At 38.4% G+C, this 18,733-nt stretch overlaps 1 protein-coding gene across 2 annotated transcripts; it reads left to right on the top strand.

Moving 5' to 3' along the window:
• Positions 1 to 184: 184 nt before the first annotated feature.
• si:ch211-51c14.1 (protein kinase C and casein kinase substrate in neurons protein 1) lies at positions 185 to 17,082 on the top strand. Of its 2 annotated transcripts, none has more exons than XM_067374412.1 (10): positions 185 to 457; positions 4,022 to 4,088; positions 8,351 to 8,468; positions 11,995 to 12,230; positions 12,414 to 12,569; positions 12,833 to 13,008; positions 13,097 to 13,217; positions 13,588 to 13,661; positions 15,599 to 15,678; positions 15,756 to 17,082. In XM_067374412.1, exons 2-10 carry the CDS (start codon positions 4,029 to 4,031, stop codon positions 15,863 to 15,865), a joined length of 1,131 nt encoding a protein of 376 aa, XP_067230513.1. In that variant the 5' UTR covers positions 185 to 457; positions 4,022 to 4,028; the 3' UTR covers positions 15,866 to 17,082. The 2 variants fall into 2 exon arrangements, with proteins under 2 accessions (XP_067230513.1, XP_067230507.1); XM_067374406.1 differs by having other exon boundaries at positions 186 to 457; positions 8,351 to 8,507; positions 15,756 to 17,081.
• Positions 17,083 to 18,733: the final 1,651 nt, after the last annotated feature.

Genomic DNA, 18,733 nt, shown 5'->3' with positions numbered 1-18,733 from the left:
AAGAAGAAGTGTGCAACAGCTATGGGTCTCTCTGTCTAAGGTTATTCTTAAATGAAACACTAATTGTTTGGCCTGAACCCACTTCATGACTGAGCTCTGCTCATTTGAGAGAGAGAGAGAGAGAGAGAGAGAGAGAGAGAGGGAGAGGGAAAGAGAGAGACAGGGAGAGGGAGGAGTGTGGTCATGTAGTTTGATCCACAGAGCGAAAGGTCTGGTTATCCGCAGCTGCTTCGGAAAGAGGGGGAACTAGAGAGGAGAGAAAGAGAGTGACAGGAAGCCACCTTATTAAACACTGACAGCGGCTCAAAGACAGAGAAGAGGAGAAAGACGCTGTCCAGAACATCCCATTACCATATGGTGGCCTTAAAAGTGGAAAATTTAGAAGAAAGGGGGTGATCTGTTACTTTGGAAAAGAAAAGGGTAAACTAAAAGGAAACTTTCCCTGGAAAAGTTAGAGGTGAGTTTGTTGTCTGCATTTACTCTGCCATTAATTTATTCCTGATGTGTTTGTGTCAAGTTAGATCACATTGCGTTGATGAGTTCTGCAGCATTCATAGACTATTTCTGTCTGATGCATTCATAAGTTGCTATATATTTCTTCAGTGTGTGGGTGTGTGTTGAGTTATGTGTGACACTCAAAACGGGGACAGGGGGAGGAGAGAGAAGGAGAGCCAGGGTGGGTGAGGGGTATGGGGGTTTGAGGGGCTTTGAAAAGGGGGAGAAAAGAGAAAATAAGAGGGAGATTCACAGCAACGTCATGATGATCTTTTCAGAAATGGGTCATTCCCTTCTCTCAAAAGTTACAGAGACTTTCCAGCAGTTTTTAATCTCCATTTTGATCAGTTTGATTGTACTTTGTCTTCTCTAAAATGCTATTCTTTGTAATCTGCTACTTTTTGTGGCGTTTTACAATACCACAAAAGTTCAATCTAAGTTCCCTCCCAAGTAGTGATGATTTAATTCAGTTGAGAAGATGTGTTTATCCTTTCATTTACTTACACATAACATTGCATGAGGCTCCAGTGTAACACAGAGAGATGGGTTACGATTAGAAGAAGAAACTCTTCTGGAGTCGTTTAGGTTAACCTTACAAAAAAGGCTGAATGTAAACAGGTAAAATTCTGAAAAATTAAAATATTGTTATCACTTACTCACCCTCATGTTATTCCAAACCCGTATGACTTTGTCTTCTTTGGAACACAAAAGCATGTCTTGATGAATGTAACTGATATTTTTTTTCCATGTCATTGCTGTGAATACAGACAAGTATGTAAAAAAAAAAAAGTGGCTTGTGCAATATATTTCTTATAAGTCGTATTAGTCATAATTTTGGGTGGAAAACAGACTCAGATTTTAATATTTATTCACTGAAATTCTTCCCCCACAGTGAGCTGATAACTCGACAGCCAGTAATCAGTTCATTGATCAAATTAATAGTTGAAATTAAAGTCGGGTGAATTTACAAATTTATTTACTAATTGCTTCGTATTGATCTTATTGTGAACAATTCATCCATATATGCAGTCAAACCAAAAATTATTCAGACATTTTTTATATATTTTTACTAGTGGGTACAGGACACTATAGTTCATTTATGTAAGTGAGGATAGCTAAATAAAGTAAATTGTGACATATTATACTCAAAAATTCTTCACACAGTGGACTACCAGTAAAATTGATAAAAATTTGGAGCTAAAAATTATTCAGACACTTTGACCTGACCATGTTTTGCTTAAGTGTTATCTGACATAATTAAGATTTTTTTTTTCTGACACAGTTTAACTCTGAGATCTTGTCATATTTTATTACCATATAGTGAATGAACTGTATTAATGAATGAAATGTTCAAGGTGTCCGAATAAATTTTGGTTTGACTCTATGTTTAATTTTTAATCAAAATGTCATAAGTGAATCTTCCAGTAAAATGACTTCTCCATGGTGACGTATCCTGGACTTCTCCAATCAGTTAGTCCTCTTCTGCCGCCTTCATGTGCTATAGGAAATTTCCTACTTCCCAGTTCCCACAAGTTGTGATTACGAGCTCATTCGCATTCAAAGTTTGAATTGAGTGGGCGTTCATGTCCAATTTGTTAAATAGGAAACTAGTATTTACGATAACTCCGATAGCATGTGAAGGCAGCATTAAACCACATCTTTTTTTTTTTTTTTTTTTTACAATCGACCGCAAGCTTGCTTTCAGATGTGTCTCTGTCCAGTCAAAAACTGATGGATAAAACAAAGTCCCCACCCAACAATAATCTGTTTCCCTCAGATGTACGTCACAATATGGAAGAAAAGATCTGTAGCTACTTCCATAACATTGCAACTTTAGAAACTGGATCTGTCTGGTTCATGAATGTTCCATTCAGATATCATAGCAAAGATCCAACTTAGGAACAACTTTTAGCCTGTTCATCACTAAAAAGACTTGGAATGTAGCGTATGAAGCCACTTTTCTGATTCTTTAATGGTGTTTTTGCATCCTTTTTGAAGCTTGAAAGCTTCAACCTCTGTTCAACAAACCACATTTTTCAAAAAATCTTTTGTCTTCCAAACATCAAAGAGTCATGATGGAACAACTTGGTGATGAGAAATGAAAGACAGCATGTTCATTCATTTTATGTGAACTTTGCCTTTAAGCTTGTGCTCCCTGCTCATATTCTCTGAGAGGCTGTCTGGAGGGAGAGGGCCAGAGGGGGAACAGGAAGTGAGGTTAAAGTTCAAATATAGGGTCATTTACAATACCCATGACCCCTGCAGTGCAGGAAAGGGGATAGAAGAGAACATTTAGCTTAATGCCCTGAGGGACATAGACCCATGTGAGGGATTGAGAGAGAGAGAGAGAGAGAGAGAGAGAGAGAGAAGACAGACAAATAACAGCTTGTTCATGCACTTCCCTTCTGTCATCTTGTTCTCTCTCCATGTCTTGTGACAAAATGCGCTTTATTGCATTTGCAGAAACAAATGGCCACAGGCATGTTGGGCTGTCAATGGCATGTATTTCTGGCATGTGTGTGTTTGGGGCAGCTCAAACATGTGCCTGTGTGGGCTTGTCGGACCGGCCACATGTGCCAGTGTTTGTAAGCTCGTGAACGTGTTTCAGAAGAGAACTAGTGTGTTGATGTGTGTGTTGGTGAACTTTCACCCCTGTTTATTTTGGGATGGCTCAAGTTTCAAAGCCCAGAGCTCTAGATCAAACCAGATTATTGAGCACTATCTGTCTCACTAACTCTCAAACCCACTTCAACACTCATTCAACACTTCATTTTTTTACACTTTAAGTCAGTAACATTTTTCATCCAGAAATCTCTTTGATCCTCTTTAAATAACCTAACTATCCTCCTTTCTTCATGTACTTGACTTCAGGACCATTAAACTTGTTTGTTGGAGCCATGCACTTTCTGACGCAGTTCGTAAACTGTAGATCAAATAAAAGAAAGCTTGTAAAACACAACACCCCGCCAGCATGCTTTCAGACACAGTAGGATGTTCAGCTCTGTCACACATATCTATTGTCTGCCTGTTAAGACGATCTAGAAGTAACTTCCAGCCATTTGTCCTTCTGACATGTCAAACCAGCAAAACTATTGAGATCTATTGTTCATAGCTAATTTTGCTGTAAAAATGCATCATTAACTTTTTTGTTTGTTGTATTGTTTGATACGTCAGTCGTCTTGAACTAGTGATGTGGATGCGGATTCACACACACACTCACACAAAATGTTTATGGCTGTCGACGCCATTGTAGAAATTATATTAATTTGTCAGCAAGGATTAATTTAATGCACAGTTGAAACTGTAAAATAAAAGGGTGGTTGCCAAGGTGAAATAGTATTCGGCTGGTCATGTGATCTCAAGATGTCAGCTTCCATGAGACCACCCACCCCATATAGAATAAAAAATCTTCATTTCATGTGAATATAGATGATTTTAATCATTTTTCAAAGGTACTTTTTTTTAATGAGGAAATTTAGTGCCCATTTAATGCTTTAAAATGTTGTTTGCCATATCTCTGTTCCAGACTCACCATGTCAACGCTCCCGGCTGAGACAGGCCCTGAGGATGCCAACAATCAGAGCTTCTGGATGGTAAGTGAGAGGGGGAGGAAGGACAGCAATGAGTCAGACAGGATGATGGACCTCTAAGAAATACCATCCGCTTCTGGTTTGTTATTGATGTGTTACCAGAAATGCACATGGGTGATTGACTTGACTTGGTTTTAACACCCAAACAGTTTGATTAACAACAGATGACAAGATTTGTTCAGACATAAAGAGAAATGGTTAACAAAAGCTACTGAATACTCTCTATTAACCAAATGAAGATTAAAATTCAAGTCAAGTGATTTTACTTTGAGACCATTTCAGCATGTTTTAAGGTTTTTTTAAACTTTAATCTCCGTCTATAAATTTCATCCATTGTGCCTCCACCCATTTTAATTAGCTCAGCTTTTGTCTCTCAGCTCCTTAATTGGTTTGCTTTTCTGTTCTCCAATACTGTTGGGAATCACGCAGTTGCTTGCCTTTTAATAGCTTTATAACCTTTTTACATTTGTTGACTAGTTTTTTTTGTTGTTGTTGTTGTTTTTTTACCATTGTAGGAAAAAATGTTATAAAATATTACTCAGTAATACAGTATTTTTCTACTGTAGAAATTCTGTGGTATTTTAGGATGTCCTGAGGCTTGTGGATATGTGAATGCCTACACTATCTTTACTCATGAGGACATCTTGGTATATATATATATATATATATATATATATATATATATATATATATATATGTGTGTGTGTGTGTGTGTGTGTACTTTATTTATTATTGCACTTATAATATTCCTAATAGGTTCTTGTCATACTGATAATGGTAATTATGTGATGATACTGCATATATAATTACATATAAGCGCTGTTAACTGTCATGTTCATGTTCAGACTTATATTTAGAGCAAATAGCAAGCACTTATTTAGCAGTTGCTTTTATCCAAAGTGATTTGCTCATTTCAGCATTCCCCTTGGAGCAACCTGATGTTAGTTACACATACACATATACACTTGTTCCTGTGTCATACTATTATTGTCTTTATTTTTAACTAATGATCATTGTTGGGGAAAGTTACTTTTAAAATTATTCATTACAATATTGCGGTACTCCCTAAAAAATTAACCAATTGCATTACTTAGTTATTTTATGGAAAGTAATGCATTATATTACTTTTGAGTAACTTTTTTTCACCTGGGCTTTTTTTAAAAAAAAGTTCTATATTTGACAAATGTTAAGGCCCTTTCAAACCAAAAGTAAAAATGAATAAACCTCAGGCTGAACGAAATGCAAATTCACACCTGCACAGTAGAGGGCGCAGCCCTAACAAATGCAGAGGATGCAGCGCAAACAGAGAGGCTGTACATTAATTAAATGATTAGCTATTTCCCCACAAAAGCTGTTTAATCAGCATAGTGAAGCCTCTCATCTATTATCATCCATTCAAAAACGGCCTATTATTTCCTTCTCTGCCGGGGGCGTGGCGTTAGCATTAGCCGTTACGCTTTCTTTGGCTAAAGGTCGCAGGCTTGTCTTCCAGTGGCTTTGGCGCAAACAAACCTTTCAGCTGTGCTGCCATTCTGGATTGCGGACGAATAGGATGCAGGAGAAAACATTTCAACACTCTTACTTTACCACAATGGGCATTAGACATTTGTTAATATATTAGACATTGGTTAATAAATTGTATATTTGTGTAATTTAACATTTCATTATTGCAGGTTTGCGTAATATTCTGTAATATTCATTCATTCTGCTTTTTCACGTGAGATGAGTAAATGTATGTTCACATTTAGTCTAGAACTACAATAACCATCATGTTGACACAGCGCACACCCCCCTCTGCACTTACTCCAGATTTCTCTCAACATGGGGACAGGAGAGGCGTCAATAAATGTAAAAAAACAAAGTAACTTGCGTTACTCATTTGAAAAAGTAACTTTTTAAGTAAATTGAAAAGTAATGCGTTACTTTACTAGTTACTTGGAAAAAGTAATCTGATTACGTAACTCGTGTTACTTGTGATGCATAATCCCCAACACTGGTAGCCTAACAAAAACATGTTTGCAGTTTTAGATTTTTGCTTGACATTATTTAATATATTAAATAAATATATTATTTATATTCTTTCTCTTGGGGACTGTTGGCTGGTCCCTACGAAGTAGATAATTTTAGGTTGTATGTAAGCAATAAGGTACAAGAGGCTGTGCTGTATCGTGAATAAGTCACGGCTGAAGGGCGTTGTTAGGCACGACACGAAGCGGAGTTCAACCGTGACTTATTCACGATACAGCAGCACTAGCTTCTCATACCTTATTGCTTTTATAGAACCACACAATACAAATATTAAACCCAAGAAATATGTATCAATGCAACTTTCATGAAGTAAACTTTCACTAAAAGCCTTCCTTCCGCCGGAAAAAAATAGTACCTGACCGTGAACAGCAACAGACGTTAACGTTACATTATCATGCTATTAGATGGCGGCAAAGACTGTCTTTATGAGTGTGTCAGTCAGTAGAGAAGACTTTTACATTGAAAAGACAACTGACAACGCAACTGACAAATGCTTGGACTAGCGCTGTCAGAACCTTAAATGTTAAAAGTACAAGATAATACATCGGACATTTATCAGATGTATTATGAACATAGGACTGACCTGAAAGAAAATCTGGATGCAGGTAATACTGTAAATTCACTCACTCGATCTCTTTCTCAAAGTAACGTACTCTTCTACACAATACAGTAAGCTTCAATGAACAATATCAATTGAGAACAAACAGCTTACGTTGCTAAGAGTGGTTGCTAAGGGTGTTGTGTAGTGATACACTGAACCGTTGAGTGAAGCAGTCATATATCTTGTTTTATTGTGTTTAAAACACAGCTGTTGACCAATCAGAATCAAGGACAGGAACTTACCGTTTTATAATATAATTTTTGGGATCAAATTATCTAAAAATGATTATTAAAATATGTTTATTGATAAAAAAAATCATTTTGAATCTAATTTTAATTTAATTTTGCATCTGAGTGAGTTATTTATTTGTTGTTATTATCTATGCCATCTAGAGCTCCCACTTCATGATATCGGTATGAAGCTGTTTAAGATTCTCCTGAACTCTCCTCTTAGCCTGAGCGCTTTTTGCTGATTTGCCATCCCATCTGGAGCTTGGCCAGTGGTACTGTTTTTCGGCGAAATGCTCTGACCACTGATGTTTAGTCAGTTTACAACCACACTGATATCGCCTGCAAGGATTTTGTTGCATCCCCTACCTTGTAATTGGCTGGCGGCTGACCAGAACTGAGCGCAGTAGGGTTTTTGTGTTCATCCTAGATGCTTTGATTGGTTAACCACAGCATTGGCAGAAGATTGCAGTGATGAAATGCTGAAAGTTTTAGCCAGAGTTGAATGGGGTTTATATTTAAATAGGCTTGTCTGTTCAGCGAAACAGTTCTTTTTAAATACTGTGCAGCTTTGAGTCCAGCTGAATGTTATATTCCGTTTGACAGGGACTGTGTTATTCTTTTCAGTTTCTGTGATTCTCTGATTGGTTGGCAGGTGCTGCTCTGCACCGCTCTTGGCCGGAGTTGAGATTCCTCAGCTGTTTTTACTTTTTTCTCAGACTGGAGAAAGTACGTGGTGCAAACCACAGCTAAGAGAGAGAAAGAGAAAGAGAGAGAGAAACAGAAAGTTCCAACAAAGAACAACACAAAAGGAAGATGCAGAACAGAGCGATGAATTGATAAAATTGTGGGGGAGCCACTAATGGTTGCCAGCAAAATAGTAAAACAGGCTCCACATCAGCAAACACGACGGCCATTCTGAAATTGTCATTATGTTCACCCTCCTCCCTCATTCTCTCTCATTTATTGTGTTATTGCAGTTAATCAACCCCTTTCACTGCGGTGTCCATGTGATGCTTCACTCACCGTGGCCTGAATTCTCAAGTCTCGCTGGTCCTCATCTAGTCACAGATGTTTTTCAGGGGAATAATGTTTGAATTGTGCTCTGGTTTTCCACACCACATGTTGTCTTCTGCCGTTTATATTAGAAACAAAGCTTACGCTATACTGATAACTTGTCCAATCCATAGCAAACAAACCCAGTGACCCTGCTGGAAAAGAAATTAGGCCAATCGCTCAGATGAGAGAGGGACGTTTTCTCTGTGTCTTAAGAGTAAATACCTCATTCTTGACCTCTTAAACAGCCTATTAACCTTTAACACCAAGTGCTAGTCTTTTATTTTCTCTTCCCTCTATATTTTACAATTAACCTTACACTTCTGTCCATGTTCTGTCTGTCTGTGTCTCAGCCAGGGAACTACCACCGGACAGTGAAGAGGACCGAAGATGCCTTCCAGGCATGTAATGACATAGTGGCGTGTTTCCAGGAAAGGGCCAGGGTTGAGAGACAGTACGCGCAGCAACTTAGTGAGTGGAGTACCAAATGGAAACCCCTAGTGGATGCGAGTGAGTACTGCAGTTTTATCAAGAACTTGGACACAGTACACTACCGTTTAAAGGTTTGGGATTGGTAAGATGTTTTTGAACATCTTATGCTCACCATGGCTGCATTTATTGGACACGGTAAAAACAGTAATATTGTGAAGTATTATTACAATTCAAAATAACTGTTTTCTACTTTATTATATTTTAAAATGATGGAATTTTCAGAATGAATTTTCTGCGTCATTGCTCCTGTCTTCAGCGTCACATGATCCTACAAAAATCATTCTAATATGATGATTTGCTGCTCACGAAACATTTTTTATTATTATCCATGTTAAAAAAACAGCTGTGCTGCTTCATATTTTTGTGTAAACCGTATTAGCAGTGTAAACTGCTTTTCAGGATTTGTTGTTAAATACCAAAAGTCTCCTCTGCTGGCATAGAGGTGAGCACAGGTAGAAAGTGGAGGGTCCAGGAGGCTGTCGACCAGGCTCAAGCGCGGTTGGTGGGGTTAGTGGTGTCAGGAAGAGCAGGGCATGGTTGTATCCAAAGACCTCGATACGACAAGGCCCGGGGAATGGACAGGTGTCAACTGGTACAAGAGAAAATCCGAGCAGGGGTGGTGGAAAGATGTATCAGTAGGATGGTAGGGATGAGACAACAAGGGGCGTGGATGTGGTGGGAACAGGTGATGGACTGAAAGATCTCATGGTCTGATCTTTGGAAAGTGGAGCCACACTGGATTCAGATCCTTATCAGATTAGTCTACGATGTCCTCCACAGTCCAACCAACCTCTGCCTGATAGACACCCCTGCATGCCCACTATGCCAAAAAAGAGGATCCCTGGAGCACATATTAAAGGGTTAGTTCAGCCAAAAATGATAACTATGTCATTAATGACTCACCCTCATGTTGTTCCAAACCTGTAAGACCTCCGTTCATCTTCAGAACACAGTTTAAGATATTTTAGATTTAGTCCGAGAGCTTTCTGTCCCTCCATTGAAAGTGTTTGTACGGTATACTGTCCATGTCCAGAAAGGTAATAAAAACATCATCAAAGTAGTCCATGTGACATCAGTGGGTCAGTTAGAAGCTTTTGAAGCATCTAAAATACATTTTGGTCCAAAAATAACAAAAACTACGACTTTATTCAGCATTGCTTCTCTTCCGGGTCTGTTGTCAATCCGGGTTCACGACTCCACAGTGACGCTGCTGACATGTTATCCGGTGCGCCCGAGCTTCGTTTACAGTCTGAGGGAGACGCACGCTGTATTCAAGCTATTCTACATTGTTTGTATTTTGGTATTGCTATATTTTTTAAAATGGTGCGTAATCGCCAATTACGATTTGTCCTAATCGTCAAAAAAAAAAGACGTAAAAGTGCATTACCAACGCCGACAGATGAAAGGATTCAATGGAATCAATTCAATGGAAAGGATTCCGGAAGAGAATACAATGCTGAATAAAATCATAGTTTTTGTTATTTTTGGACCAAAATGTATTTTCGATGCTTCAGAAACTTCTAACTATCCCACTGATGTCACATGGACTACTTTGATGATGTTTTTATTACCTTTCTGGACATGGACAGTCTACCGTACATACATTTTCAACGGAGGGACAGAAAGCTCTCGGACTAAATCTAAAATATCTTAAACTGTGTTCTGAAGATGAATGAAGGTCTTACGGGTTTGGAACGACATGAGGGTGAGTCATTAATGACATAATTTTCATTTTTGGGTGAACTAACGCTTTAAGCTGCTGCCCTAAAGCCTTGGGAGAGGGACGTTATTGTTGGCGCCACAACCAGGTGCTAAGGGTCATTGCAGAAGCCATCAGCACAGGGATCTCTCTCAGCGGCACCAGCAGCCAGCACAGTGCTTGATTGCATTTGTCAAGGCTGGGGAGAAACCACCACGCAGCAGAAACCCATCTGGTGGACTGCTGGCAACAGCCCAGCCTGGCAGCTAAAGGTCTACCTGGGAAGGCAGCTCAAATTCCCAGAAACCATCACCAAGACCATGCTTAGGCCTGACATGGTCCTCCTTTCGGAAGCATCTAGACAGGTGGTCCTACTGGAATTGACTGTGCCCTGGGAAGACTGAATAGAAGAGGCATTTGAACGAAAGCAGGCCGAGGAGATGGCAGGTGAATGTCATAGCAGCGGATGGAAGACCTGCTGCCTCCCCATCAAGGTTGGCTGTTGAGGGTCCTTAAGCTCTGCAGGGCCCTTAGGCTCTTGGGAAACAGAGGACTGCACATAAAAAAAGCCATCAGGAACATCATGGATGCCGCTGAGAAAGCATCTAGATGGCTGTGGATCAAAAGGGGTGATCCTTGGACCACACAAGCTACCTAGACACAAGTCGGGGACTGATCACTCCCGGCTGAGTCGCCTGGGCGAGGGTTTATGTTGTTGAAAGACCAGAAAGACCCGATGACCCCAGGTTACATCACTGATGATGTGTCTAGGTTGCAGCAGTAAGGTGTATATTAAAATGAAATAGAGCCCAAACCTTTGAACGGCAGTGTACGCTACTGTTCAAAAGTTTCTGGTCAGTATACATTTTTGTTTTTTTGTTTTAAAGAAATCATTATTTTTACACAGGAATAAATTACATGTTAAAATATATTAACAGTTATTTTAAATTGTAATAATATTTCACAATGTTGCAGTTAACTGCATTTTCAATCAAATAAATGCAGACGTGGTGAGCAGAAGAGACTTCTTTCAAAAGTCTTCTTTCAAAAACATGGAAAATCTTACCGACCCCAAACCTTTGAACGGTAGTGTATGAAAATAACATATTGCTTACTGTGTATTAGGCAATATGTACTATAATTAGCAATAGTGATGTTTTAAGTCATGTTGCTTATGTTGTTTTTCAACATCAACAACTTAATGCTAAATGGTTGTCACATGACCTGTTATTTAAGTTCAGAAATAATCAATTATTATTTTGCATTATTTGATGATTATTGTTAAAAAATAATAAAATGTAATATTTTGCATTTTCAACAAGTTCAGAAATAATCAATGATTATTTTGCATTATTTGATGTTATTGTTCTAAAATAATAAAATATTTTGCATTTTCAATCACATTTTGAATGTGTAGAACACAACACAATAGAGTATTTCCTACTGTGTACTGTGCAGTATGTACTGTACATTGCATCTCATATTTAAAAGTTTGCATAATAATATTAATTGCATAATATTAACAGTATTTCCCACATTTTAGTAAATGTATGTCTTAAAAGCATTCAAACATTTTGGATAATGTTGAGTGTATGGGCTACGTACTGCATACTGAAAAAATAGTATGAGTAGTATCATTTCGAACGTACAGTAACATGCAAGACTTTTGTGGAGAACCATTGCACATATGATTAAGGATCTGTGACTTGCATTTTACATGAGATGCCCACATGATGAAGAGGTTTCTTTTTTGTGACCCTAAATGGTCCTCTCATTTATTTCATGAATATGTTTGTCTTTGTCCAGGTCCTCTCTACGGCTCTCTGTTGCGAGCATGGCAGTGCTTCCTCTCTTCTGCTGACCGCCTCTCCTCGCTGCACTCCTCCATCTGTCGTGCTCTGGTGTCAGAGGACGGAGATCGCATCCGGACGTGGCAGAAGGACACTTTCCATAAGAAGATATTTGGAGGTTTCAAGGAGTCCCAGGATTTTGAAACCGGTTTCTCACGTGCTCAGAAGCCCTGGGCCAAGAGACTGAAGAAGGTAGAAATGGCACTAAATTCACTTGTTCTGAAAACAAAACAAAAAAGTCTCAAGATAAGCATGTATACATATAGTAACTGTGGAATAACTGCCGAATAATGAACTGCTGAATTATTGAAAATGAATATTTACAGTATGCAATACTGAGTCTGACCACTAAATGTGTGTGTGTTTTTGTGACAGTTAGAGAAGGCCAGGTCGGCGTTTCACAAAGCTTGTCGCAAGGAACACGTGGCCCGTGAGCGGGAGGCCCATGCCCAAGGCAACCCTGACATTGCCATCGAGAAACAGAGGAAGATCCAGGAAGAGACCGAACTGGCTCACCAGGAGACAGAAAAGGTGAGAGTTGTGTGGAGGAAACTATCAGAAAGAGAGAGAGAAAATGCAGTTTCAATTACCCTTTATCATCTTAATCAGGAAAAGAAACAGAAAGAACTGGTCATGTTAGTCTTGTGACATAATATTTGATTGGCATTCAAGGGATATGGGTTGTAATTTAGTTAATATTTATATTCATTTATTATACAAATATGTTTCTAATTATATATTTATACACATCAAGCGACACATCTGACTGATTGACTGCAAATTCCTGTGTGCAGGTGCGAGCCCGCTATGAGAAGGTTCTTGAGGAAGTGACACGTTATGCTCCGCGCTACATGGAGGAAATGGAGTCTATCTTTGACCAATCGCAAGAGGAGGAGAGGAAGAGGATAAGCTTCCTCAAACAGGCTTTCCTGTCCATCCACAGACACTTGGATGTCACCAACAATGACAGGTGTGTGTGAGAAGGGTCCTTCTAAAAATCTCAATTTCGGTTTTACTCACAATGAGTGAGTTAAACAAGTTTTCTCTCTCTCCGTTAGTGTAAAAGCCGTGTACAATGAGCTTCATAACACTCTGATGTCCATCAGTGAGCAAGAAGATTTGCGCTGGTGGAAGAATACACATGGACCGGGGATGCCCACTGACTGGCCTCAATTTCAGGTTTATATTGCAAATACATTTATAGTGGCAAACATTAACTGAAACTTCAGTGTTCAGTGTCTCTGATATTTTGGATTCTCATTCACTATAAGTCTATGGGTTTTTTCACCCATTTTATCATCTGCAATGAGAAATGTGCAGTAAGCCACATTCATTCATGTCGAGAAAAAACAAACTGTAATGGGGTTTGTTTTAAGGTATCGTTTTGAAGTTAATGCATTCCTGAGGGTGTTAGAGTGACGTTTCTGTTGTTATCTGTGATATTCATGTATCTCACTGAGGCACATCTTCAGATAGACTGCGTTCTGTTGTGCCAAAACCCACATTTACTCCTTCACTCACTCACACTTTTGCTCCCTTTCTATTTCAGGAGTGGACTCCAGACAAGAAGCATAAAAAGGGAAAGAAGGAGGTGGAGCAGAAAGCAGCAATGATGGAGAGAAGGTCAGTGTACTACATTGATATCTGCTGCAGGGCTCTTACAGCACAGTGCTGTCCGACTGTTATTCGCTACAAACCTGACTTGGACTTCAGGCCTTGTTATTGTTTGCTGCTGTGTATTGACCTGAGCTCAGCCGCCTTGGTTAGTGTCGCTCAGACAAGCTTCACAGGACATCCCGTAAGAATGAATTGGAGTTCGAACAGTGTGATTTTAAGTAAAATACAGTAGCAAACATTGAGTGGTTATTATATACTATACTTATAAGAAATGTGATATTGCAAAACATTTTGGTCTTTACAAAAAGAAAAAATATATATACAGTATTGTGAAGTAAATCTGTGGAGGCATGCTGATCACAAACAACACATTCACTATGGTACTGTGAACCCTTTACTTACTATCGACAATACAGTACAATGAACTGTCAGACATAATTAAGTCATAATTAAGACAAATAGATAAAATTATTGAATACTAAGTCAAAATTATGAGATGCTAAGTCATAATAATGAGATAAAACATCAAAATTTGCATACTAAGTCAGAATTATGAGATACAAAGTCGAAATTATGAAATAAAAAGTCATAATTATGACAAATATGTTTGTCTTTTTGTCATAATTAAAACTTTTTATCTTATAATTTTCACTATTAACTCTGACTTTTGCCTCAAACTCCTAATTACAGGTATTTGTTAAAGGCACAATATGTAATTGTTCACTGCTAGAAGTTGCTTATTAAAAAATAAAGGCTAGACGCTTTGATTTTGCGAAATCATAGGAGGTGTTGTCTTCACATCTGCAGCCGGTGGAAAAGAATCTGATGGTACTCGGTCAGGTTTCCCTGGTTTCTACAAAATAAAACTGTAAATCGAGGGTAACGCAGGTATGATTAGAGCTGCACGATTAATCGCACGATTAGAAAAATAACATTGAAATTGCGCTTAAACGATTTTACTTAGTGCGAATATGAAACCGCAAAGGTTGCGATTATTTTTTTATGTGCAGCTTGTCAATGAAGTATGGCTCCAAATGCTAATCCACCTGAAAGCACTGGAAGTTCGAGTCGCTTATCATTTAATAACATGTTTTTATCCAAACTCACTTCATAATGACAGTTGAGCATCCTTCTGTGAGGTGATGTGGCTTCTTACACAGAATAAGGCAGTCGTGTTTTTATTAGTCATGTTTAATCAATCAAAGCGTTTCAATCTTCTGTTTATTCAGCTACAGCCATAGTATGATGCTCATAGGGATTTCCTGGAATGATGCGTGTTATCTTCTTGTGCAGCAGGGCATATTTGGAGTTTCTGTGCAAGAGCGCCCTCTGGCTTTCAGATGGAGCAGCATTTACTACTGATCACAGAGCTGTGCTGCATTGACAAGCTGCGCATAAAATAATCGCAGCCTTTGCCAAATCTTGTGTGGTTTAATTGTGATTAATCATGCAGCCCTAGGTATAATGTCATTGATAGGCAACGCACGGACACGGTCTCTGTCCTTTTTAAATTAAATTGCTTATTTCTCTCTTTAAAGATTCTTGGAAACATTTGGGATAATGTAAGTACACAAGTCAACAAAATATATAACATTGTTCTAGTGGTTTTTGGATATTTTAATCCAAAAATCTTACATATTGTGCCTTTAAGTTTAGGAATTGGGTAGGATTAAGGGGTGTAGAATATGGTCATGCAGAATAAGCTTTATAAGTGCTAATAAACAGCTAATATCCATGCATGCTAATAAGCAACTAGTTAATAGTGTGAATTGGACCCTAAACTAAGGCGTTACCTTTTTTCTTAATGCGGAAATGGGCTTCGAACAAAAGGCAACAATACAAATTTGATTAAAACTATTCAACTATAAGGTAGGAGTGGTCTTCAACATGTTTAATGCAGGCCTTAGTTTATTGACTTTTTCTGTTTTTCCTCCTCGTCTCAGTGTAATGATTGGAGGAGTGAGAGTCAGAGCTCTTTATGACTATGTTGGACAGGAGACCGATGAACTCTCCTTCAAAGCAGGTAAGCTGTCTTTGTGTTTGTAATATTGTCTATATGATGTACGTGTATGCTGATGCTTTCTGTGTGTTTGTATTCAGGTGAGGAGTTTCTGAAGATCGAGGATGAGGATGATCAGGGTTGGTGCAGAGGCATGATGGACGGAGGGAAAGAGGGCCTTTACCCTGCTAACTACGTGGAGGTGGTGTAGATTCACAGGACGACACAGAGCTCCTGCTCTGGGGTACATAAATGCCTACAGGCGCCCAGGTTTAAGCCTATTTCACAGCCATGTTTATCGAAGTTTGCTTTGTTTTCTCTGAGCGAATGACAGTTGGTACACAGGTATGGGTTTAGAGCTGAATTATGTGCGTGAGGTTGGGATCTGAACAAGAAAATGCATCCAAAGTGCTTTTACTACGATCTTACTTGAGAACATTGTAATGTACGCCTGGTTTCACAGACAGGTCCTAGATTAAGCCAGGATTAGGCTTTAGTTAAATTAGGACATTTAAATAGCTTTTATAAAAGTCCCTTCAGACAAAACAACGGTACTGACCTATTTTAAGATATGTTAGTGCAAGATTCTTTCAGTCAAGACAGCTCAAACATCCATTTTATTCTGGTACTAGCTTAAGCCTTGTCTGTGAAACCGGGCAATTATGCTTTATTGTGCGTCACATTGTGGCTTTAGATCAAAATATGCAGAGATTTTCATACGATTATGTTATGAATAGGTACCAAGATCCTCTAATATATATATATATATATATATAGAGAGAGAGAGAGAGAGAGAGAGAGAGAGAGAGAATATGAACTGCATTGTCTTGATGCATGCATGAGTATTTTGAGAACAATGTCTCACACCAAAGACTTCAGTGCATATTTACATTTTATCAGTGAGAATTGTTATATCTGATGCCTGTGTAAAAGGGGCCAGATGGGTATGATGTCAGTTACAGCTGCGAATTTCACGCAATGTGTTAATAGGTATGATAATATGCTATATTTTATCCGCTTTGGTCTTGTTGTTAAACGTCACTTGTCTCACATTTAGTAATTTCAGTTACACAAAGGCAGTATTAATCAACACCACTTTAAAGTGATAGCCATGGGACCCATTACGGTCTCTTCTTGTGTATTTCTGTTGTGTTTATGATGTCATTCTAACCAAAGAAAAAGTATGTATGCAAATGAGCGCAGTCTTTATTTGTGCAGTAGTGGGGGTAAATTACATTGAATCAGGGCCATCACTAATCTAATGCAAATACTACCAGTATTAAAAGGGATACAGATTACTGCGAGTCTTGTTCTTATTAATCATCTTGGAAAAACTTTCATTATGCACGTACATATTATTATACATAATGCACATTTTATTATTCCTGTTCATATTTCATTCTGTGCTTGTCCCGAGGCCACATGCTAGTGCAAATATATGGGGCTTTAAATAAATAATCATGTGTGTGTGGGTTTTTACTATTTAGGGATAATTTGCTATAACATTTTTAAAAAGATATGTAATGTTTTTGAAAAAATATGCTCTCTAAGGCTGCATTTATATGATCAAAAATACAGTTAAAACAGAAATATTATTACAATTTAAAATAACTATTTGAATATATTTGAAAAATTAAATTTCTTTCTGTGATGTCTAAGCTGAATTTTCAGCTTCACAACTCCTGTCTTCAGTGTCACATGATCCTTCAGAAATCATTCTAATATGATGATTTGTGGCTCAAGAAACATTTATTATTATTATCAATGCTGAAAACAGTTGTGCTGCTTCATATTTCAGTGGAAACCACAATACATTTTCTTCAGGATTCTTTAATAAAATAGAAAGTACAAAAATGAACAAACAAACAAACAAACAAAAAATGTAACATATATATATTTTTAATTAGAAAAATAGAAAACAATAATCTATGCTATGTCCTCAATTATAGCTGAGTATGTATATGTGAGGACCGGTTTGAGATTTAGAGGACAAAGAGAGTAAAGTGAGGACATTTTGACTTGTCCTCACTTTCTGAGATCCCTTTAAAGGCCTGTTTGAGGGTCAAGACATGGTTTTTAGGGATCAGGTTACAATTAGGTTAAGGGTTAGGTTTAGCCACTTAGTGTAATGGGTTAGGGTAAGGAGCCAGAGATTACATTGTGTCCTCACAAAGATAGATGTTCAAGAATGTGTGTGTGTGCATACTCATATGAGTCAGCCTGCTCACGTATCTCAGGATTTCAGCTCCACTGGACCCCACAGCACATCTTTTATAGTGTCAGATCATTCAGTGTGTTGCCCTGAGTGGTTGTCACACACATTCTCACTCACATACATGCTTATCATGCATCATGAGTACATGAGTCAGAAATGTTCCCACTCTGGGCTTGGTTTTCCTAGGGTCAGTTCCTTTCCCACAGTTTTGAGCAACATTAACCTTTCACATTTGCAAAAATAAGCACAGGCCACAAATGTGCTGATTACTGCTCTCTGTCTGCATAAAATACCTTACAGGGAAAATAATAAAGCTTAGGCTAAGTAAAGCTGGCATAAGCTATGAGTAGGTCAATGACGCAACCCAAAAATGTGCTTTTACTTCACAGTTTTTAAAACTCTCACAGACACACTGTTTACCAAGCAAAAAAAAAATTTTTTACTCTGTCTCTCATTGCATTTATGACAGTAAATATAGCCAAACTTTAGAACAGTGAGGGCAGCTACTTACAGTATTAGGTCTAGTGAAGAGGCCTAATAGGAAAAATATTGTCCCAGGCTCTGTTTAGTTTATCCACAATTCTTAAATCCCAGATGCTAGGTCGACGGCCGCCCTACTGACTGTCCATATGTTGCGCCTCTGCCACTGTGGTCTCTGTGGTCAGTGCTGGCAGCACTGTTGCTACTTGGGTGGGTACCGTCACCAAACAGGACACTGAAGGGTTTTAAACTTCTCCACTAGCAGCTTTGGGAATATTTTGTACAAAGATTCGTCTATTGATGGTAAATGAAGCCTTTTTAAAAAATCATCTTCCTTCTACATTTCTGTGAGGGTTCTGACGAAAGGGAAAAACATCTCTTATT

The sequence above is a fragment of the Chanodichthys erythropterus genome, chromosome 3 (genome assembly GCF_024489055.1).
Source record: "Chanodichthys erythropterus isolate Z2021 chromosome 3, ASM2448905v1, whole genome shotgun sequence".
Taxonomy (NCBI): domain Eukaryota; kingdom Metazoa; phylum Chordata; class Actinopteri; order Cypriniformes; family Xenocyprididae; genus Chanodichthys; species Chanodichthys erythropterus.
Note: the sequence above shows the minus strand (reverse complement) of the source record. Positions and strands in the feature narration are given on the sequence as shown.